The sequence below is a fragment of the Festucalex cinctus genome, chromosome 5 (genome assembly GCF_051991245.1).
Source record: "Festucalex cinctus isolate MCC-2025b chromosome 5, RoL_Fcin_1.0, whole genome shotgun sequence".
Lineage (NCBI taxonomy): Eukaryota > Metazoa > Chordata > Actinopteri > Syngnathiformes > Syngnathidae > Festucalex > Festucalex cinctus.
Genome location: NC_135415.1, coordinates 14273210 through 14296386, shown reverse-complemented (window position 1 = coordinate 14296386; position 23177 = coordinate 14273210). Strand labels below are relative to the sequence as shown.

General features: G+C 37.0%; 3 protein-coding genes across 12 annotated transcripts in view; 1 reads left to right on the top strand and 2 right to left on the bottom strand.

The window, feature by feature from the left end:
• Positions 1-17325, bottom strand: part of dmrt1 (doublesex and mab-3 related transcription factor 1) — a 29853-nt gene extending 12528 nt beyond the window's left edge. The window contains exons 1-6 of one of the 8 annotated variants that reach the window (XM_077520574.1): positions 17272-17325; positions 16984-17154; positions 15207-15425; positions 14961-15138; positions 8340-8497; positions 3428-3584 (exon numbers count right to left, since the gene is read on the bottom strand). In XM_077520574.1, the coding sequence (XP_077376700.1) occupies positions 3428-3584; positions 8340-8497; positions 14961-15138; positions 15207-15344 (631 nt within the window). In that variant the 5' untranslated portion in view covers positions 15345-15425; positions 16984-17154; positions 17272-17325. The other 7 variants (XM_077520577.1, XM_077520572.1, XM_077520576.1 and 4 more) reach the window with 7 other exon arrangements.
• On the top strand, positions 15242-22814 carry cfap157 (cilia and flagella associated protein 157). Of its 2 annotated transcripts, XM_077520570.1 has the most exons (9): positions 15242-15472; positions 16679-16818; positions 16887-17158; positions 17400-17553; positions 18786-19053; positions 19152-19231; positions 19376-19484; positions 20347-20444; positions 20511-22814. In XM_077520570.1, the coding sequence occupies exons 2-9, from the start codon at positions 16694-16696 to the stop codon at positions 20614-20616; spliced, it is 1212 nt and encodes a 403-aa protein (XP_077376696.1). In that variant the 5' UTR covers positions 15242-15472; positions 16679-16693; the 3' UTR covers positions 20617-22814. The 2 variants fall into 2 exon arrangements, with proteins under 2 accessions (XP_077376696.1, XP_077376694.1); XM_077520568.1 differs by lacking the exon at positions 15242-15472 and having other exon boundaries at positions 16570-16818.
• Positions 21159-23177, bottom strand: part of kank1a (KN motif and ankyrin repeat domains 1a) — a 33527-nt gene continuing 31508 nt past the window's right edge. For both annotated transcript variants that reach the window (XM_077520565.1, XM_077520566.1), the window contains exons 10-12: positions 22305-22505; positions 22096-22194; positions 21159-22004 (exon numbers count right to left, since the gene is read on the bottom strand). In XM_077520565.1, the coding sequence (XP_077376691.1) occupies positions 21942-22004; positions 22096-22194; positions 22305-22505 (363 nt within the window). In that variant the 3' untranslated portion in view covers positions 21159-21941. The remainder of the gene's footprint in view (positions 22005-22095; positions 22195-22304; positions 22506-23177) is intronic.

Below are 23177 nucleotides of genomic sequence, written 5' to 3'. Positions count from 1 at the left end.
CTCCCGACTATCTGAGAACTCTTTGGGATCACTGGACGTAGTGGCTGGGGAGTTGGAATTTTGAGCTTCCCTGATTCGGCCGCTGTCCTTGCAGACTGACCCCAGACAAGCAGAAAAAAAAACAGATAGATGGATGGATGGATTTTGTCTGTTTAAACAGAAAACCTGCTAAATCGTAGCGTCACAGCATTAACTCAACATTCACAGAAGTTAATTCCACTTGACACCCCTGCGGCATTACGGTGTTCCTGGGAGTCGGCTTTAAAAAAAAGTTTAATTATACCAAAATCAGTCAATGTTGATGATACATGCATGCTTATTACACTGCTGAATGACACATTGGGCCGGATAAGATTAGCGAGTCCTCTTGGCCTCGGTTCAAGGCCACACAGTCCAGGACTTGCTGGCAGGAAGCTCAGGCGAGCGTAAGGAATGTTGCGCAGACACGTCAGCTCGGACAAGACCTGTTCACTTGGTTTGAATACGCCCACGTGCTGGATGGGGACCAACTCCCTGATAAGATGCCGAACCCATGCGCATCGGACTTTCTCACTAGATATGTGAAAACGAATGAATACAGAGGAATGCCAACACCTGATTTTTTTTTTTTTTTTTTTTCCCAGGGATTATTTTGGCAGTGTGAGGAAATGCAAGAGTGAGAGTCCAGATGGGCTATCAACCACGTGGAGGATCACGACCAGTAGATCTTTTGGTTTAAATTTGCTAGCAATGGGACAAATGCTCAAACGGTTCTTCTGACAGAAGACTACAAATTGCCAATTAACCCCTAACCCTCAAACCAAACCAAAATGCTAGATCCTGTCTTTACAGGCATGGGTTTTTGAGACTTTTTTTGTGTCCACTCATTATAGAAAGGGCGACCAAATTTCATGTTTGATGCTACATGTTTTGTCCATGGATATTATTAGTTATCGCAGGTGTACCCAAGGTGGTGGCAAGCATTTCCTGTTAGGCTAGGGGGAAGAAAAGGGTGGGAACATCTGGGGGGGGCTGCCACCAAATGTGGGACCACCCGCGGGGGAAGTCGGTTGTGATCTTGTAATGAAGCGTAAAGCCATGGGCATCGGGGGGACCCTCACAGGAAACAGACAGGTGAAAGTCCAAAACAAATACGAAGGAGATGCGGGGGTCTTAAAGCCGCTGATGCTGCTGGTGCTTCACTACTTGAAACGGGTTCGAGGCAACCGAAGCAACTTGTCGCCTTTGGTGGCAGTAGCAGAACTGTGACAACTTGCATTGACAGTTCAAATTTCACAGCTCAAGTCAAATTTCAGGTTTTTGCATATTTAAGACCTCTCCATTAAATGTGATGCAATAGCGGCTCAAATTTGTGTGGAATTTGATGACAAATGATATCGTGGTGTAAAACATTTCACCGTTTTCAGGCAGCTTCCGTCAAATGTAAGACCTCTCCTTTAGAAAATGTGATGCGATAGGCACTTAGAAGGTCACGTTTGAGGGGAATTTGAAACGTATTTCATTAAATTATACACTGAGAGTAACATTTTAGCATTTTTGAGGTGATTTATTAAAGTTCCTTTAATGCCACTATTTTTTTTTTTTAATGCGCAATTAATGACTGCCCCTTACTTTGAATTCCAGTCGCAACGCAGCAGACACGTCCATGTCAAAATTTAGCAGTAATAATTTTAATAATAATGCATATATTTGTGGAGACTGGGATCAAGCTATATTTTACAATTTTTAAAATGTGCACAAATTCACACAGTGCTCTTAATATGAAAAGAAAAATGGGCTGAGCTGTCAACAGCGTCTTACAAATACAATAATGCCAACTAGTGGCAGAAAGATGACCTCAACACAAATCAATATTGCACTCGTTTTTTACAGTACAGTATATCTTTTTAATTTTAACTCAATTTTATGAATTATTATGAAATTACTGTATCAATGACCAAAAGACGCAGCCATATTTCTATTAAATTAACTTTTTTTTCCCACTGTTATTTTTACAAGAATATGAAACTCAAGAATAAAAATGTACATTTAGAACAGATATAAAATTTGTGATTAATCGTGAGTTAACTGTTGAAGTCATGTAATTAATTCCGATTAAAAAATGTAATTGCCTAGGTTTGTTTTGGGGGGTTTTGCCTTAAAATCATAGTTTTTAAGGCCACTTCTAAAACATTGAAGCCTTTTCTTTGTTAAATACAATGCGATGTAGGATCAAAATATCTAAACATTTTTAGTCTAAAAGAGAAATTTTGAGGGGAAAAAATGCCTTTAAGTAAGACATTTTGCAATTATTTGATATACTGCATGAAATCTTTGACAGACCACTTTCTTAAATTATAAAACCTCTCCTCTAATAAATGGGATGACATATGTGGTTCAAATGTCAAATTTGGCAGAATTAGAGCACTGCATGCGTTCAAGTAAAATGTGCCTCTGAGTATGATATTTTTGTATACTGTATAAAGTATTCTGAAAGACCATTTGAAGTCATTCATTCGCCGCCATTTTCACAGAAGCAATCCCGTTCGCTCCCGGCTGTTTTACTGGATTTGGACTGATTTTGGAAGGCCCACAGAATATTGTGTTCATTTGCTATAAAAACATGGAAGTTACCAAAAGAAAGATTAAAGTCTCTTCTTTCATCAGGAAAAAACAAAGTATGTTTCCGTTTTGCAGCAATTAGCATTAGAATATAGCTAAGTTTCATCATTATTCACAAATCAATTTAGAATTGTGAGTAAATTAGCTTTTTGGCAACATGACCCTGGTTGATCTCTTATACTTTGCTGCCACCTACTGGCATACATTTCTTCAAACATTCTTTGCAGTTGAAAGGCTGCATCAAAGCCTTCTGTATGCTCTAGCATAAAAAAAAAAAAAAACATTAAAAAAAACATATTAATACGTCTTTGGGACACTTAAAACACATTTTTAGGAGCAAATGAGTTAAGGGCAATTCCACCAAATTTAAGACCTCTCCTTCATTAAATGTTATAAAGTACAAGTTGCAAAATATCACCCATTTTGAGAATACTGTTTTCCATTAAATTTCCCTCAGAGTACAACTTTTTTTTTGTGTCATGTGGGATATTTTGTAAAACCGTTTTTAATGCCAATTCCATCAAATTTAAGACCTCAGTTACGTTAAATGATGCAATACAGGTTCCAAATAGTAACAATGTTGGTAATTTAACAAAATCTGAGTACATTTTCATACTGAATGAAATATTTTGCATACACCATTTTTAAGGCCACTTTCCTCGATAGTCGTCTTCTTTAAGAAATGTGATACAAGACAAGGTTTAAATGTCAAATTGGAGGTGATTTGAATACAAGTGAAATACGCTCAATTTTTGAAACAACTCAAAAGATCTTTTTCAGGCCACTTTCAACAAAATTAAAGGTGTGCATGTGACGGTTCACTCACAGGCGGCCATGGCCTCGGAGCAGCTGCCGTCCTCCAGAGTGAAGAAGGAGGAGCCCAGTCCCTGGGGGAGGTACGTGGCCGCCGAGTAGTAGGGGTGCATGCGGTACTGCGGGGACACGTTGTGGCCCGACACGCGGCCACCGTCGCCGTGGGGCACCTTAACAAACACACACACATGCTGGTCAGACAGTCTCCCGCAAACTTTTTTGCAACGAGACGTGGACTCGCCGGCGAAGGCCGCTTTTTCAATTTCACTTTTTATGGAATGTGATTTCTGTCAGCGCCAATAGCAATACGTCAGCCGCCTTGTCCACACCATCAGCTCGCTGACAGCTTTATAAACTGTTATTTAAGCGACACTCAGCTCTTGTATTAGGCTCTGAAAAATACAACACAGATTGGACGGGCGGGTGGAGGAGGAGGAGGAGGAGGAGGTCGCTTGTCTTTGAGGGACAGCAAACGCAGATGGGTCACAGACAACCACATATTATCATTATTATTCTTATTATTATTTGCATTGACAGCCATTCAGAAGTCCATAATGCTGTCTCTCTGCATGAAACATTTGTACAGGTCCAAGACTTTACTGGCCGTTTTTAAGATTTAAGACCCCCGGCTTCAGTGAGTGTAATGCGATACTCCTTCAAAATGTCAAAATATTTTTGCCACTGGGTATGATCTACTGCAATAATGTCATTAGTATAAAATCAATAATCATTTTTCAGGTCTGCGAGGTTAAAGGGATACTTGACTCATTAAGCCATTTTCTGTAAAAAGTGAATATTTTGTCGATAATTAATGTGGTAATTTCATTATTTTTCATGTACAGTTAATACCTTTAAAAAGGAATTTTTGTCTACTTGCTGTTGACTGATGATGACATCACCTGTGCTGAGGAGGTAGGTAACGGCCAATCATGGCTCAGTTTACTGACCCAGAAAACAGGTGAGCCGGGATTGGCCGTTTTTCTAGGTTTTCTAGGTTTTGTCATGTGACATTCACAAGCTGAGCTGTGATTGGTTACCTGAGCCCTTGTGATGTCATTTTTCAGTCGACAGCAAGTTGCAAAATATGTTTTTAAAAGGTACTCATTGTACATGTAAAATAATGAAAACATCAAATTTATTATAGGCAAAATATTAATGTTTGACTGCCCAAAACGGCTAAATAAGTACAGTATCCCCAGTATCCCTTGAAGAAAATGGATGGATACAAAAACATGCCTCTACAAAGGCTTCGGCTGTCAAACCACGTAAGTGCAACCATAAATAAATAAATAAATAAATAAATAAGTTCCCTTTTTCTTTGGCTTTTTATGGCTTTTTTATTTCCACAAAAGAAGCTAATTCAACAAGAAAATCTTAAGAGAAGAACGTGAACTGTGTTTTTACACTTAAGACTGTCAAAAATGTAACATGTGACTTAAACATTAGCATTATTAAGTTAATCAGTGTGTGCGCATGTGCGAGTTACTTTTTGGGGCTTGTACCTCCCTGAGAGGTCTTGACTTTGTTATCAGGCACCATCTCGCGCCTGCACCCTTATTTGATTTCCCATCAGCCGCCTGCATGGCAGCCAAGCACCAGTGAGTGTGCAGCACAGCACATTTGAGGGGGGGGGGGCTTAGATGCCTCACACGATAAACGACCAAATGTTTCCTCTCTAATTCTACTTCTTACACACACAAAAAAAACTAAAACTGAGGTCTGCAATGTAGAATAGCTGTAGGTCAACTTTTTTAAGGCCTTGCCTTCATTCAAAATGGAGCTTGCAAAATGAGCTCCATTTTAAATTAGGATATTGGAAGAAAGTTTTGAAGTTAACAAGTTTATGTAACTTTTTTTTTTTAAAACCTCCCTTCCTTAAACATTTACAGTTGCAGTTTTAAATGAAGATTTTTTTAAGTCACTTAAAAATTAAACACCTCCCTTTCAGTAAACATTCAACAATAACATTTTTTAATGTGCAATATTTATTTTTCACAGATTGCAGGTTTCAGGAGTCCAAAATAAAGATGTCATTTTAAGGCCAATTTGATCAAGTTTAGTGCCTCTCCTCCATTAAATACGACCTCTAGTACGCGCTCATTAGTTGAAAACAGTTTGGGATCATTTTTAACAATAGAGGAAACTTTTTTTTTTTTAGCTAAATATAAGACATAGATGTTAAGACCTTTTTAAAAGCCACTTTAAAAAAAAAAAAAAAAAAAAAAAAACACCTCTCCTTCATTAAATGTGACTAGTAATATTGACTTAATTACAACACAACATCATTTTAAGACCCCATCCTTCATTTTAAATTTCCTGTCTGAAACACATTTAATGATTGCAGGTTTAAAGAAGCTGGAACATAACTTTTGAAAACACTTTAATTGAGTTTAACATCTCTCCTTTATTAAAAAATGACCCAAAAGGAGTGGAGCATGTGCTCAACAGTTAAAGACATTTTGAGATAATAGTTTTAATGCATGAAACTTTATTGTAGTTAAGGAACCTAAATGTAAGACTCTAAAGAAATCAAAGATGTTAATACCTTTTTTTTTTTAATAAGCCACTTAAAAACTCCTCTCCTTTATTAATCTGACCATTAGCAATTTATGATAATCAATAATAAAACAATAATAATAAGAATAAAATAAAATAATAAAAATAAATAAATAAATAACATAAAATAAAAAAAATAAAATAAGATAACAATAAAATGAAATTAAATATAATACAAAAAATAATAAAATAATAAAATAATCAATTATAACAGAATATTGGAAAGATATTTTGCAATTTATATACATATGCAAACTTTTACAAGTTTACAGATTTAAGAAAGTCAAATCTAAAGGCCACCTTGCTTAAAAGAATTAACACCACTCCTTAATTAAATTTGTGACCAAAAGAAATAATCATGTTTTGTTTTGTTTTTTATTAAAATGTGAAACCTTTTTACAGGGTGGCATGTTTAAGAAGACCCAATTTAAGACTTCTGAGACTTTTAAAAATTTGAGTCCTCTCCTTCAGTAAAAATCATAGAATAGATACATGAATACATGCTAATGTGTTTTATATATTAAATAAAATCATCACAAAACTATTTGACAGTGATTGAAGCTTTCAGGTAGCACCTGCAACGTCCTGTACCTTAATGGACCTTAACAATATCAAACACTTCAAAATAATTAAAATCATGAAGACCCTTTAAGAGTTTTAAACTTTAATTGAGTTTTTCATTTTGGACACCCCGCTGGTTTGATGAAGCATGAATATAAAAAATACAAGTGTATACAAGTCTCGCGTGTCTGAGGCACCTTCACTCTGACGCAAACACAATAAAAGCGACCGTCTGAATTTGAATAAGCTCGAGATGACAGCTCGTCTAAAAATACCATCCATCACCGGGCGGGATGGCTAAATTATGCTAAGGAGTGCTAACTGATTAGCATTAATGCTCCGGCTTTTCCCCCCTTCTGCTCGCCGAGGCGGAGCGGTTTGTTCCCCGCGCCGACAGACAATACCATTAACCTTTGCAATTCGCCAAGCCGCCAATAAGCCGCCGAGCGAGCGGTGACCCCCGACGCGCCGTGTTGCTACTCGGGAGAAGGGTGGGCGGAGCTGAACAAACATTTATCATGAAAGCTAAAACGCCTCATTCCACATCACTCGCGAGTTATGGAGCTCATTTGTTCAACTCGCAAAGCTCATTACGCTTGACACCGGAAAGATACGTTGAAGCTAAATCAGGGGTGAGCAGACTATGGTTTGACGGCCGTGTATTTTAATTGGAGCATTTATATAAGTATGAGGACTGTAATATTTTTCCCCCTTCAAATTGTTTATTTTGCAATCACTTTTTTTTTTTGCTTGGAATTGTGACCAAAAATTTGGGATTGTTAAGGTGACAATAACAGTATCAGGTTTTGGTATCAGCTGATACAGGTAGAAATTCTCTGATACTGAAAAAAAAAAAAAAAAAACTATTTTAAAAAATGGCTAAAAATCATTTACATACAGTTACATTTTTTTTTTTTTTTTACTTTGACTTGTGACCAAAAATTTTGGATTGTTAAGGTGACAATAACAGTATCAGGTTTTGGTATCAGCTGATACAGGTAGAAATTCTCTGATACTGAAAAAAATATATATATATATTAAAAAAAAAAAATGGCTAAAAATCATTTACATACAGTTACTTTTTTTTTTTTTTTTTTTACTTTGACTTGTGACCAAAAATTTGGGATTGTTAAGGTGACAATAACAGTATCAGGTTTTGGTATCAGCTGATACAGGTAGAAATTCTCTGATACTGGGGGGGGAACTATTTTAAAAAATGGCTAAAAATCATTTACATACAGTTACATTTTTTTTTTTTTTTTTTTTTACTTTGAATTGTGACCAAAAATTTGGGATTGTTAAGGTGACAATAACAGTATCGGGTTTTGGTATCAGCCGACACAGGTAGAAATTGTCTGATACTGTAAAATAAAAAAAAATGTAAATTGTAATATATATATTAAAAATAAATAAAAATGGATAAAAATCATTTAAATACATTTACATTTATTTACATTTTTTTTTTTTTTTACTTTGAATTGTTACCAAAAATTTGGGATTGTTAAGGTGACAATAACAGTATCGGGTTTTGGTATCGGCCGATACAGCTAGAAATTCTCTGATACGGTAAAATAAAAAAAAATACAGATAAATAAAAAAAAAAAAAAATCCATAAAAAAAAAATGGACACAAATCATTTAAATACTTTTTTTTTTACATTTAAAAATTGTAAATGTAAAAAAATCATTTTAAAAAAATGGATAAAAATATGTAATATAGTGAGAAAGATGAGCCGAAGTTCACTATACAGTATGCTCGTTAACAGTCTTAAGTTACAGAAGGGATTATTCCCATTGGTAGTCAGTCACCTGGTATTGCTGGTAGTTGTACAGGTTGTTGTAGTAGGCCGAGTAGCAGGCGGGTTGGTACAGGTTGTGGTAGGAGGTCTCCTGCAGCTGCAGCTCCGACTGAACGTCCCCGAGAGGCCTGCTACTCGCGGCCACCGGGCTGGAGCGATTCACCGCACCTGACAAAACACGACAACACCACCACTCGTTGGCGAGTGCTTGCTCTCAGGCGCCCCCTACAGTTGCGAGCTGGAATAGACAGCAACCAGAGGTCGGCACGTTTGGAACCGTGAAATGTTTGGTTTTGGATTATTTTGGGGTAGTAGTCAGTGGCCATGTTGCCATCTGGCAGGAAGAATTTGGATCTGTGGTTTTCCTGCCACTTTCTCATGTTGGATGTGATTTCTTCAGATCCATTGATATTCGGACACAATCCATTTATAGACAATAAGAAAAATAGATCATGAAAAAAGAATAATTTAAACATTCTAAAAATATTAATAAATAGTAGGGATGTCCCGATCACATTTTTTTGCACCCAAGTCTGAGTCAACTGATTTTGAGGATCTGCCGATACCGAGTCCCAATCCGATTCCTCTGCGAAGTATTAAGGAGGAGGAGGGGGGGGGGGGTGCTTCCATTTTTTTTTATTTTTTTTTTTAACAAAACCATCCCAATAATTTTGGGGGGTGCCATCAGAAGTGCACAAAATAACAAATAAAAATAAATAAAACGTTTTGTTTGGCAATATGTTTACCTCTGGATGATTTTGTTGCTTTGTAGCCCCTAAAATAATAATAATAATAATAATAATAATAATAATAAAAACAAAATTGCCAAAAATGAAAATCCCGATCATTTTCTCCCGATACCGATCAGCTGAAAATTACGTGATTGGTTTTCCGATCACGTGATCGGGATCGGGACATCCCTAATAAATAGTATTAATTATTTTTATCTAAATACCAATTATTAGTATGAACACAAAATATAAAACATTAAAGAATATAAAGATATAAAAATAAACTGTACAAAATAATGTATTCATACAAAATAATATTATATCAAATAATAGATTTAAAATGATCTACAAAAAATTATACAAAAAAATTAAACAGTAAATATTTTTTAAAGTGAATACAATAGTTTTTTTTTAATTGTTTAAATACAATTAACTAATATAAAACACACACAAAATAGAATAATAACAAATAATCATGAAATTGTAATATAAAATATTGAAAATACAAATTCTGAAACTAATTTCTATTATCATAATATAGGTGCAAATAAAGACTAGACACTACTCCAAGTTTACACTTAAGTCCTGAAGGTTTAAATAAATTTAATGTAATAAATTAACAAGATGCTTAATAATAAATCAATTATGATTAATGATAATAATGATAAACAAAATAACACACCAACAAACAAACAACAAAATAAAAGTAGCAGATTGTCCTCTCCAATTGTACCAAAAATAATAAATAAATAAATAAATAAATAAATAAATAAATAAATAAATAAAACATTGTTATTTAATTATTTGGATGACATTTTTAACCTTTAATGTGGATTTGATGAAAGGACAACCTTCCACACAACAACTTCTTACGTTTTGAATTATTGTATTTAGGAGTATTATTATCGTTGTTAAAGGAAGGCTCCTTTAATTTTACATGTATGGCTTGATTGGCAGTAAATAGTTAGTATAGCTACGAAACATGCATAAGAGCTGAAGAATACACTCCTATATTGATTTATTTAACTTTTTTCAACATAGAAGTACTTCCGTGTTGCAACGCCCCCAAATGGTGACGTCACTAGTGTGTATACTCGCTTGGCGAACAGTAGTTCACGCAGACATAACAACGAGGAAGACACAAACGTCAGTTATGCCTTACTGTATTGCAAAATTTTGCAAGGCGTCGGCAAGGAAAAACCCGCGAGAGACCCCCCCCCCCCAAAAAAAAAAAAAAAAAAAAAAAAAAAAAAAAAAAAAAGCTACTTGAGTAGACAATGGTTTGTTTTCTAAGTGCTGTCAACCTCCCGAAGGACAAGCAGGCGTGCGCGCAGCGAACATTTCAGGCATGAGGACTTCGAATATATGTTACAATTTGAGATGGGGTACGCCACACGCCTAATACTAAAGCCCAACGCAGTACCGAGTATCTTTAAAGAACCAGACGTGGGAAATAATCAAGCCGATGGAGGAGCCGCAACTGCTAGCAACACGGAGCCTTCACTCTCACAACAGCCGGCACAAATCGAGGTCTTACTACGGCCACTGAAAGATCTCGGAGAAGCGAAGCAAATTTAAAGCGAAAGGTAGGCATGTTTCGGGGGTGGGGGGGCATTGGTTATTATACTGCACGGACTGTTTTATTTCATAATTCATTTGAAGGTGGCCAACGCAGGGGCACGTCGGCACGTTACCGTAATGCACAGTATTAACAATCGTTGGGGCGGCTGGCTTGACTTCGTCTTTTCGAGTGGCGGCTGGCCTGACCGCAGTGGGACGCTACGCAAAAAAGAAAAAAAAAACAGCTAGGGGAGGTTGGGTGCTGTAACGACGATACATTTAATTTTACTATTTTTTCTTTTTCCTGAAATATTTCGTCAGTTCCACACGTTTTGCATTGCTCGTACTGTGTGTCACTTTACCTGTTGGATATTTGCTCCTCCAAGACTTTTCTTCTTCACATCTTTCATCGCAACCAAAGCTATCCTGAGAATGTCTATTTAGTATTGCCATGTTGAATGTCTGATGTTCCAGGATGCAGTTGAGATTGTCCGCAAGGAACCGATCCTCGAGTTCTTTCATTTCCAGACAGCACACATTCATTAGCGGATTGTCCATTCCTGCAGCTCCCGCACGAGCACCACTCACCCCCCGCCTGATTCACTCGTTCGTCAAAGTTTATTTTGTGCCCGAAAAGACCATCTGGCGCCACAACTTTCACATCCAAGGCAGACTTTCCTTCGGTAGAGTTATTTTGTCGTGTTGGCTCGAAGCGATAAGGTTTAATCCTTCCGGGTTTGACACGAGATGCACGGCTGCGTTGCATAGTGCTTCCATAGTGTAGCGTTTACACACTAGTGACGTAAACATCCGGGTTATTTAGTCACGTGTAACAAACATGCCGGCGTTCGATTCATTTTAACAATGGTTTAAAAGTTATTAAATGTACATAAAAAAATAATCACGTCACCAAATTAATTATTGAAAAAGTAGCAACTTTTTGCTACTAAAAATGGATCAATAAGTAAAGTGTCCCTTTAAAGCAAAATGAGATGAACTTTTTGCCCTGCCAACAGATTGCAGCTGTGCCTCCTTTACTTAAAGCACTTCAAGTCAACAGCGCCACCTAAAGGCCACGTGCGCGTTAGCGACTTCTCCACAATCCCATCACACTTTTTTTTTTTTTTTTTGCCTTATCATCAAGGGCCACATTGTTCTCTCATCCGACACGTGACATCATGCGCCCGTCACTCGTGAAAGGCAGAGTCGCCGTGTGCTCGCCTCCTTTTTTTTTGTTCCCGCTCCAAGACGGTGGCGGCAAGCGGCCTTGACCCGTCACGTTCGTGCGCTGCATACGTCTCCTGGAAATGCGCTCTCAGATAACCACACTTGAACAGTGTATCAGCATGTGCGGCTCACGCCCTTTTCCCACACGCTTGAACGCCACTTACGCTGTGTTTATCACGCCGATTACGAATGTACCTCCGCCAAGGACAAGCTGTTTGATATAGTAGCCAAAAAATGGTATAAAGTGATGTACTTTAATTAACTATTTGTTCACTAACAGTGAATCCCACACTGGGTGCTCTGAGCAATCAAGTGTGCCGTGAGAAGTTATCGATCCATTCTACAGTATAAATCGGTAAAAAAAAAAAAAAAACATAGAAAGAATGTCTACGTTTTTCTTTCTTTTGCAAGAACCACAGAATATTGTGTTCTATTGCCAAAAAAACATGGAACCCACCAAAACAAAGATTAGAGCCTCTTCTTTCATAACAAAAACAAAGTACAAGGGTGTCCAAACTTTTTTGTTTGAGGGCCACATACAGAAAATCAGAATGTTATGAAGAGAAATAGTTTAGTCATAAAGAATTGTACAAATAATGTATTTGTGTTTTTGCATATCTAGAAAAATGCTAAAGTAGGCTATTTATTTGTTAAAGTGACACCTATTTTTTCGACACCCTCCTTTCTTACTTTGACTAAACTTTTTTTAAAAACATGTTTGTTTGTTTTATTTATTTTTTATTTTTATTTTAACTGTTTCAAATGCCATTCTTAGTATATGTTGCGGGCCACTGAAAAATGAATGGCGGGCCGCAAATGGCCCCCAGGCCGTAGTTTGGACACCACTGCTCTAGCATTAAAATAAATAAATAAATAAAATAAAAAAAATAGAAAAAAAACGTATAAATACATTTTTGGGACCATGGCAATATATCAAATAGAGTGTGTTTATACGTTTTTAGAAGTAAATGAGTTAATATCATGTTTGTGGAATGTGAAATAAACAGCAAAATCCAGCCTTTTTTTTTTTTTTATCCATTTCAGGTGGCAGCCATTTTGCCTCGTGCTGTCGACCGAATATGACCTCATACGATAGAAACGTGGACATTCGTGTTATTTCAACATGAATTCATCGATTAAATGTGAAGATGATCAGATTTCGTGCTTGATTAAAAAAACATGGAATTATTGATTACCAATTTCACTTTATATTTAAAAGGCATACTTGACTCACTGAACAATTTTCAGCAGTGAAAAGTTGATATTTTGTCCAGAATTAATTTGATAACTTCATTATTTTTCATGTGCAATTACCGTAATACCTTTAAAAAGTAATTTTTCTACTTGCTGTAAACTGATGATGACATCACCTGTGCTGAGGAAGTAGGTCACGAGTCGACCAATCATTGCTCACCTGTTTTCTGGGTTTGGTCAGTAAACCGAGCCATGATTGGTAGTTTGTTACCTACTTCCTCAGCACAGGTGATGCCATCATCAGTTGACAGCAAGTAGAAAAAATACTTTTTTTTAAAATCTTTTTTACAGACAAAAATATGAACTTTTTACCGCTGAAAATTGCTCAATGAGTCAAGTGTCCCTTTAAGTAAATAAAACAAGAAGATAATAAAGCTTTCTTGGGTGCATAATGACGATAAATTTCTTCAGCAAGCCACCTGTGGCTACTTTTTCTGAGCAAAATTGTGGCTATCGCTAATGCTAATTCTGTTGAACTAACACAAATCAGTTCGGACGAGAGGAAGAAACATGGCTAGTGAGACCAACCAAAATTGTAGACCCCCATTTAGGTCCGCATTTTGGTTGAGAGTACAAATGGAAATCACATCGTTGACAAGACCGGGACCATTTGCCCGAACAAAACACATTTTTGTCACGTTCTACATTTTAGTTGTGATTTACCACAGAATGCTGTTACGCCTGTGAAACCATATAAATGTTTAATTGCCTCCTCATATTAATAATCAGTAGACAACAGATTGGTGGAAACTAGTTTCGAAATTAAAAATTAAAAAATAATAGTTTGTTCCACTATTGTTCAAGTTACGGTAATAAGGGGTTTCGGTAAAAAGAAAATGCTTCCAATATATCAACGAAAACTAAACAAAAATAATTTTGTCAACACAACATTTTTCACTGGACTAAAACTAGATTAGACTATACTAACACTCTTATAATTGAACAATAACTGGGACTAAATCAGTACGCATTTTCATCGACAAATGAAGACGAGACAAAAATGTACTTCACTTACTAAAAACCGGACTAAAATCTATGGACATTTTTAGTTCATGAACAAAAACAAGATGAAAATTAGATGATTTGGAAAGTCTTGTCTCTGCTAACCTGACTCTATCACACTGTCATGTGACCCTCAGTGACACACACCCTTTCAAATCTGCAGCTAGGAAGTGCAACATGCACAAACGTATGGGACAGACAGGAATTATAGTTATAACACAACATTAATCCAACGACAATAACGCTCCAACAGTAATATTAATCTGACTGCTAACTAATGCTGGCTAACTTACTAGCTTCATAGCATGGAGCCATAGTAGCCACTTGTTGAGAAAATTTAATGCGAAATAGTTTTAGATCCTAAATGTTAATCATAATCTGTTTACCAAAAAATTACAGGGCTTAAATGATTGTCCTGACTAAAACATCGACAGTTTTTGTTGACTAAAAAACTAGATGAATAAAATGACATTTTCTTGGACTAAAATGCCAGCTTTATAGTCTACTAAAAATGGAGTAAAGAAAAAGGAGATCAGGTTGACTAACTATGATAAAAACTGATTGAAACTGGACTAAAACTGAGACTAAATGTAAAAACGGTGGATAAAATTAACACTAATGCCAACGTTGTTATTTATTATATCTGACAGGCCTTGAGCAGTTCAAAAACGCACCTTTTCAGAATTTTTTTGATTACCAAATGTTTAATTTCACACTCAAAGGGTGGGCAAGCTCTCCGGAGACACAACTTGTATTAAAAAAAAAGTTAATTTCCCCCTTTCAAATTAAAGATAACACAATTTGTTACATTTCAGAATGTTAAAACCTTGCTTGCACATAAAGCTATAATGCCTCACCTGCGGCCGACGACATAGAAGAAGAATCGCCAGCCGGGGTCAGAGGTCGTCCGTCGGCATCAAACAGGAAGTGGGGGTCGTCTCCGCTTTTCCCCACAGCCACGGGGCTGTTGGGCAGGTTTATCGGGCTGCAAAAGCCCATTTCCTCGTCCTGAGCTTGCTGCCGTCTCAAGGCAACCTGCAAGACAACAAAAAGAAAAGGATTTCTTTCAAGAACAGGTGAGGCCAACAGGTGTGCGCACTTACCTGAGCCGCCATGACCCTCTGCCTCTCGGCTATGAGCTTGCACTTGTCGCACTGGCAGTCCTTCCACTTGCAGAAGCGCTTGTGGCCCTTCAGGTGCGACACGTAGCCGTGGTTGCGGCAGCGAGAGCACTTGGGCATCCGCGGGCCGCGTTGCAGCTGCAAGGATGAGGACGAGGACGAGGATGAGGACGGAGGCTGCTCGCCGGGCGGAGGTGCCAGCTTGCTCATGGTTCGCACAAAAAAAAAATGAATAGTCATCGTTATGGGTGAGGACTCTTATGGTGGAGGATGAGAGGACACTGGTCCTCCCCCGTTCATGCGGGAACTTTTTTTTTTTTTTTTTTTGGGAAACAAAAGTGTGGGAGTTGATTCCACAAGTGGGAGTAAAGTACAGTGCACTAAGCCCATTAGGCTGCCAGGATTCAAACCAAAGCGTGAAGAAGTATTATTTATATGCAAAATGGAAAGGATTGTATGGAAAAATATGGATGTCATATGCACCTGTTTCCTCACAAATTATATTAATTCCGAGATTACTTAAAAAAAAAAAAAAAAAAAAAAAAAACTTAAAATTTCGAAGTAATATGGAAGTTTGACATTTCAAGTTTGCTTTATTTACTTTAAAGCGAAACACAATTCTACACAATATATCATATTAATATCCATATGGCCCATCACGTTGAAGCAAGGCTTGCACACACTCGACAGGTGACCAACGGTCTTTTCAGATTGCCATTACGCTCATTTTGGTTGATGCACCTGCATCAATAGGACGTACAAATATTTCTTTATTCACTCACCTACTTCTTATTAATTTACTGATGTAAAATGTATTTACTTGTTTTAAAAAAAAAAAAAAAAAAAACAAAACAAACGGATACGTACTTCAAAATGTTTGCTTTGTTCTTGTTTTGTTACCTTATTCTTTACTGCACAACCAATATTTATGTTTACGTACAGCACTTTGTATACAGCTATGCCTGTTCTTAAAGCGCTTTATAAATAAAGTTGAGTTGAGAGACTTGAATCCGTGTGTGGTTGAGTCTGATGGAGGGCTTCCGCTTGCGATCTTTAAGTAAAACAAACAAACAAACAAACAAACAAACAAAAACTAAGAACTCCATTCCACCCCCCACCCTACTGGCGGATTATTAATAAATAAATAAATAAATAAATCTTTTGTCCATTGGCGGATTCTGACACGAATAAAAACAAACTTTTTTTCTTTTTTTACTAGCGGGAATGGGCTTCCATATATTAAGCATAATACTAGTATTAACATAAACTAAAATCCAATTTTTATTTTAAAAAAAATATATAAAAAAATCAGTTATATATTTGCGTTCTCCGAGCGGCCCTGAACGCACCATCGCCTAGCAACCAAGGGGCACACTTAGCGGCCGTCAACTTTTTTTTTACAAGCTAACTTTGAACTGTTTGTTTTATTTCGTTTTCTCGCCATGCCTAAAAAGAAGGAGAAGAAACGAATGGAAGACAAGAGCGCAAAGAAAAACCCGAGTCAGGTCGCTCCTGCCGAAGAACGAGAGCCTGGAGACAAAGAGAAGGATTTGTATCTCCTTCAAATCCGCTTGTTGAACGAGGAGCTTGAGAGGTGAGTCGACAGACAGACAGATAGATAGACAGACAATAGTCGCCCACCCACTGACTTGTCTCGCGCAGACAGCAGTTGAAATGCGAGCATCTGGAGAAGGAGAAGACGTCGCTGGCGCGTCGTTGCCTGTACGCGGAGACGGAGAAGAAGGACGCGGTGGAGTACCTGAAGATGGAGCTACTGGACAAGGAGGAGGAGGCGGAGCGGCTGGCCGAGCGTCTGGACCAAAGTCAGCGAGAAGCCCGGGACGAGCGGGACGTCCTGAGGGGACAGCAGGCCGAAGAGCTCCGGGAGCTTCGGGACCGCATCCGCCAGCTGGAGGAGGACAACGCTGGCCTGGGTGAGAATGAGAATCACATTAAATTCCAATATTTGTCCAATGTGTAGATGCCACAACATGGTGGCAAAACAGGATTGCTTCATTCAAAAACAATTGGCCTTCGATGACATCACCATTTTCTCATCCACTGATTGGTTGGTTAGAGCATGCTGAGTACTGTATTGGTGGGCTACCAGTGAAGAAGAAAATCCCCAAATGCGCAGCGCCACTGATGAACTGATTCTTCTCCGGCGCCTCCTAGTGGCCCGGCTGGCGGCGGTGGAGACCTTCGAGAAGCAAAAGGAGCAGCTGATGTCGGACATGGCGGCTGCGGAGAAGAAGCTGGCTGACCGGGAGGAGGAGCACGCCGCCGCCATGCACGCCGCAGAGATGAAAGTGCTGCTGGAGAAAAACAGGTGAGAGGACAAGCATCGTCTTTGAGGTTGCAAAAGAAATGCCAAGCTTGGTCAAATACGCCCACACTGACATTTGGGTTAGGAAAAAAAAATGTATCATAAAAATATATCATATAAAAAGTAGCCAACGACAAAATATGTTTCATTATCCAAGAAACAAATATTTAAAATGCAAGGATACATGATTTTTCATTCATGTTGAATTGTTTTTCTTTTTGTTTTGAGAAAGGACAGCAACAGAAATATGGAGATGATAGTGTATTTGACATGAAAAAAAATCAGACAAAAAATTTGGCAGCTGAAATTTTTTAAATATACCTGTGAAAATGAAAACTAAAAAAAATCTGGAGATACGTGTTTTTTAAATGACATATAAAAATATCCAACAAAAAAGATAAACATACATTCTTTACCTTGGACAGTTTAAAAAAAATACATTGCAAAAAAAGTAAAATCTGGAGAAACATGTTTTGCATTGGACAGTTGAAAAAATGGTATCAGAAAAATAAAAACAACATAAAAAGCATGAAAAAAATTGTGGAATACAATTTTTCTTTATTGGACTTTTAAAAAAAAAAATATCTGACAAAAAAAAGGCTTCTCGGCAGACAGCAGAAAACAACCTGAAAAAATGAAAGTATGAAAGGCGAGAAAACCAGGTTTGAGAATTTAAAAAAAAATTAAATAAAATCTGGAGAAACTTGTTTGTTGAACAATTTTGATAAAATAGAGACAGTTGGACAGATAAAAAAAAATGTAACAGAAAAAATTAAAAAAGACAAAGTATGAAAAAAAATTCTGGAATACATTTTTTTTTTTTTTTTTACTTTAAAAAATAATATCTGACCAAAAAAAAAAAAAAAAAGTCTTCTCAGTAGACAGCAGAAAACAACCTGAAAAAATAAAATAAATAATTTTTTTTTTTTTAAAAACAGAAATCTGGAGAAACTTGTTAAACAATTTTGATAAAATAGAGAAAATAAAAGCAGAAGAACAAAAATTGAAGAAATTTGTTTTTGTTGGACATTATGTGTATTTTGTTTATTTTTCCCTTTTCTCATTTTTAGCCAAGAAAAAACATTGAATTAAGTAAAAATGAGATTAAATTTAAAGTTTTGTCTTTTTATCATTATACAAAACATTTTATAACTAAAAGGGAAAAAACAACAAGACACGTTTGTTGTTGAAAAGAAGACAAGTTGTCAAAATGTCATGTCTTCCCGGTGGACAAGGCTGGAAAAGGAACTGGAAGTGGCGGCAGAGGCGGCTGCAGCGGAGGTGGAGCGTCTGGTGGGGCAAAAGCTACCCGAGGCCAGCAGGCGGGCGGCGCTGGAGAACGTGGAGGGGCGTGCGCGATACGCCCGTCTGTCGGAGAAGGCTCACCAGCTGGCCCGCGAGAACCACGCCCTGCGACAGCATCGGAGCCGCATGGCGGCCGACGTGGCCGTCTTGGAGGAAACAGTCGACAAAATGGCGCGACGGAGTTGCCGACGAAAGAAGGTTGGTTTGGGTGATTAAAAACTGCCCAACAAGACGCATTTGATCTTCGTTTCATTTAACCTAACTTATTGACTGTACTGACAACCTCCCACCACTAGATGGCAGAGCAGCTGCAAGCTGACCTGGAACAACTTCGGACCCAATGCGACCAATCCCACGCTGAGCTGGAGGCACTCAGGTCCAAATTTAACCTCATCGCCATACATAAAGTCCAATTTGATCATTGGAAATTAGTTACCTCCCCCAGGGAGATTTATGACAATTTATAGCCAAGTGGAGAGACAACCGACCACAATCAGTTTTGTTTTGTTTTCCATTGCAGAAAAAACCACGCCACTTCGCGTGCTCGTCTGGAGGCGGAGCTACAGGAGGAGAGGAAAAGGATTGGCCAGATGAAGGACGTCGTTGCCGCCCTCAGACCGACGCTCACAGTAATATTTCAGCAGTTTCGCAAAAAAAGATTTGTGTGCAAATTATCAGTAAAAGTAATGATTTTATGCCCCATCATACAAAATCAACAAAAAAAAATAATTATAAATTTTGAGTAAAAATATTTTTTTTTGGAGATTGCAATTAGCTTTTTTTTGGCAGTTTGTACAATAATGTGGCTACATTTCAGTTTAAAAAAAAATCGCTCCAATTCAAACTATTATTGGTGAAATTTGTACATTTTTAAATATCGTAATATCGCTGAGATGGGAATTTTATATTATTTTATTTTGCTTGAATTACTATTGCTCACATTTCTGCAGAAATCTAGATAGCTGAATTAATTTAAAAAAATGTTGGTCAGCTTTAGTATGCAGTATGTGTAATAGCACTAGAACATCTGAACTTGACTTCAATTTAAGATGATTTTTATTCAAAATCAACAAAAAATCATTTAATTTAAAATTTTGAGTGCATTTTTCTTGGGGGAGGGGGGGGATTGCAATTTAGTACCTTTTTTTTTTTATAAGTATGTACAATAATATGGCTACATTTTGGATCAATTACAAAAATAAATAAAATAATAATAATAATTGCTCCAAACTATTCAAACTATTATTTTTGGTGAAATTTGTACATTTTTAAATATCGTAAAAAATTACCATGAATGCTCAGATGGGAATTGTACAATATTTTATTTTGGTCAAATTTTGCTTGAATTAATATTGTTCACATTTTTGCAGAAATCTAGAGGGCTAAATAAAAAAAATAAAAAAATGTTGGTCAGCTTTAGTATGCAGTATGTGTTGACTCCCATTTATTAAGATTTAATTTAATTTAATTTGGTTGGTTTATTATGAACAGCCACATACGCAGAAGCTGCTGGTGCTCCTGGAAAGCCCCCTGCACGTCCCGCCCCTCGCTGACCCCGCGCCGGCCATAGAGAACCAAGTCAAACACAGGTTGGAATTCGTCAAGTCAAATTGTCCTTTCTACTTGCTGTTTGTTCATTTGTCACATTTTAACAGGACAGGAAGTGGACACGCCTGTCGGACAACTCCCAAAGCCAAACATCTGCCCTCACTCAGGTTAGTGACAACATTTACCAATTTAACAATAACCAAAAAAAAATAAAAAAAATACTTTGCTGCCATCTTGTGGCATCTTCAGGCAATTACAAACCTTCTCGGTTGGGTGTTATAAAATTGAGTATAAATAATCCACTTTCTGCTCCAATTTCTCATGGTATTTATATTTGTTTTACTTTTTTTTGCTGGTATTTCGCAAACATTTAATATTCCTCAAACATTAAATTCAACATTTATCTATGGTTAAATTTATTCTGAATTGAAGCATTTTGTACTTGAATGTATCAATTATATGCAATTTAAATTAGCATCAATGTTCCAACTAATTTTTAATGAATATTTTGGGGGTTTTTGCTCAAATATGGCAATTATGCATAGAACACGCAAAAAAATATATTTTTTTCTCTATTTCTGGAGGTGTCAAATCTATATACCAGCATTATGAGGTTATTTATGCGTTAGCTTCATAAAGTACACACATGCATTGAAGCCAAGCATTAGCTGCCTATCACATTGCTGAAATATGGAGAGAAACCCATAAAATGCAGTTATGTTTCCCGATAGATTTATTGATCAAGGAAACAATGATCTCTGTGCAATTTAATGTTTATTGTTACATGCTGACATTTTCGCGCAAAATGACGCCAATGTCAACAACAGAGCAAGCACAAACGACATAGGCCTAACTATACTAACGTACAGTATGTACAAAGAAACAAACAGCCGATGTGCTTTAAAAACTATACTTCTGATAAATATATATATATGACTTCATATGATCTTTATACGCGCTCATATTGGAAAAAAATACTGTGGTCTTTATTTTTTAAATAGATAGAAAGGATTGGTAGAAAAAGTCGCTGATGTCGCACAGCCCTATGTACACCGGACCACAAGAACAGACAAGTGAAAAAGGGGTGAATGGGGGCTGATTTACATTTACAAAAAAAAAAAAAAAAAAGAGAGAAAAAGATGGCCTTGTTTGCGTCCATGTGGGACACCATAAGTTGTGTGAGGCACCAGTTGGTTACATTCACATTAGGAAGTGGTGGCAAGAATAAAAAAGTAAGGCCCAAAATGTCCACTTGGATTCTAATAAGGCAGTAAAGAGTCACTAACGCTAGCCATTCAAGTTGCTAACTGTAGCGTCAAAGCAGCTAATGCTAGCCTCAGAGTCGCTAAGAGTTTTTAACCATAGCTTGAGTTGCTAACATTAGCCTCCAAGCAGCTAACATTAGCATCAGCGTTGCTAACAATAGCCTCAGAGTGGTTAAAAGGTTAGCCGCTCCGCACCAAAAGGCACCACCAGTCTCAGATCATCGGATTAGCTAAAGCTAGCCTCTGAGTCGCTAACATTAGCCTCCGAGCGGGCTAATCGAAGGCGCCCCTGCGAGTGGGGCTCGGTGACATCTTGCGGCCAAGTCGAGGGGTTCCCTGAAAAAGCACAAAGACGTCAAAACTAATCAAACGGCAAATGATTTCATTAAAAAAAAAAAAAAAAAAGAAAGAAATACGCGGTACGTACGGGCGACTGCGCTTTGGAGAAGTTGACGTGCGCGTAAAGCAGGACGGCGATGTCCTTGTGACCGGCGTCCAGAGCGATGGACAGGGCATTGCTCTCGTCCTAAATAACATCAAATAGGAATCAAAATTGACTGAACTGAAAAACTGAATTGTTCAACAAATGGATTTTTTTGTTGTTGCCGGTAAAATTGCAAAAAAGGAAAAACTCACGCTGTCGCTGAGCGTGGCGTCGGTGCCGGGCTGCGCCAGGAGGAGCTTGACGATGTCGGCGTGCCCGTGCTCGCTGGCGCACATGAGCGCCGTGGAGCCCTCGTCGTCCTGCACGTTGACGTCGGCGCCGTGGGCCAGCAGCGCTCGCACCATGTCCATGCGGCCGTGGCTCACCGCCAGCATCAGGCCCGTCTGGCCCGCCTGACGGAAAACACGACCTCGCCGTTAACGCTTCTTCAGAAAAGGCAATATTGTGACGTACAGATATAATTGCTATCAGTTTTGGAATTTTTTTTTTAAATAACATGCTATTTCATATTTTTGAATCACATTTACATATTGCCATTATCAGATCTTTAATACAATTTGTACTATTATATTTTTAACTTTTTTCATTATTTCTTAAAAGATATAAAGATAATATATATATATATATATATATATATATTATTTTATTTTTTAATTATTTTATTTTTTTTTATTTTTTTTTTATTTATGACATTTTTCAAATTGTAAACTACATTTTATACTACTGGTATTATTAATTTTATTATCAATTCATTTTTTTAAATTGTAAAATACATTTTATATTACTGGTATTATCAAATTTATTATCAATTTAAATTTCATTTAAATAAAATGTATTAACTTTCAAATTAATTATTAATTATTATATCAATCTGATATTTTTAAATAAAAACTTGAAATCAAATTTTTTTAAATCTAATTTTGTGTCAATTTTGTATTCTAAAATGTAATTTAGCATCAATTTAATATTTTTAAACATATTGAATCAAATGTATATAAATTAACATTTTCATTTGTATATTTTCTAAATAACATTTGCATAATTGAATTTGTACAATTGAATTT

What these genes read in the sequence shown, in the direction of transcription:
- cfap157 (XM_077520568.1), top strand. Translation starts at nt 16,667, where the DNA reads ATGCCTAAAAAGAAGGAGAAGAAACGAATGGAAGACAAGAGCGCAAAG. An exon ending in TTGAACGAGGAGCTTGAGAG is followed by an intron (nt 16,819 to 16,886) that starts GTGAGTCGACAG and finishes TGTCTCGCGCAG; the next exon opens with ACAGCAGTTGAAATGCGAGC. An exon ending in GGAGTTGCCGACGAAAGAAG is followed by an intron (nt 19,054 to 19,151) that starts GTTGGTTTGGGT and finishes TCCCACCACTAG; the next exon opens with ATGGCAGAGCAGCTGCAAGC.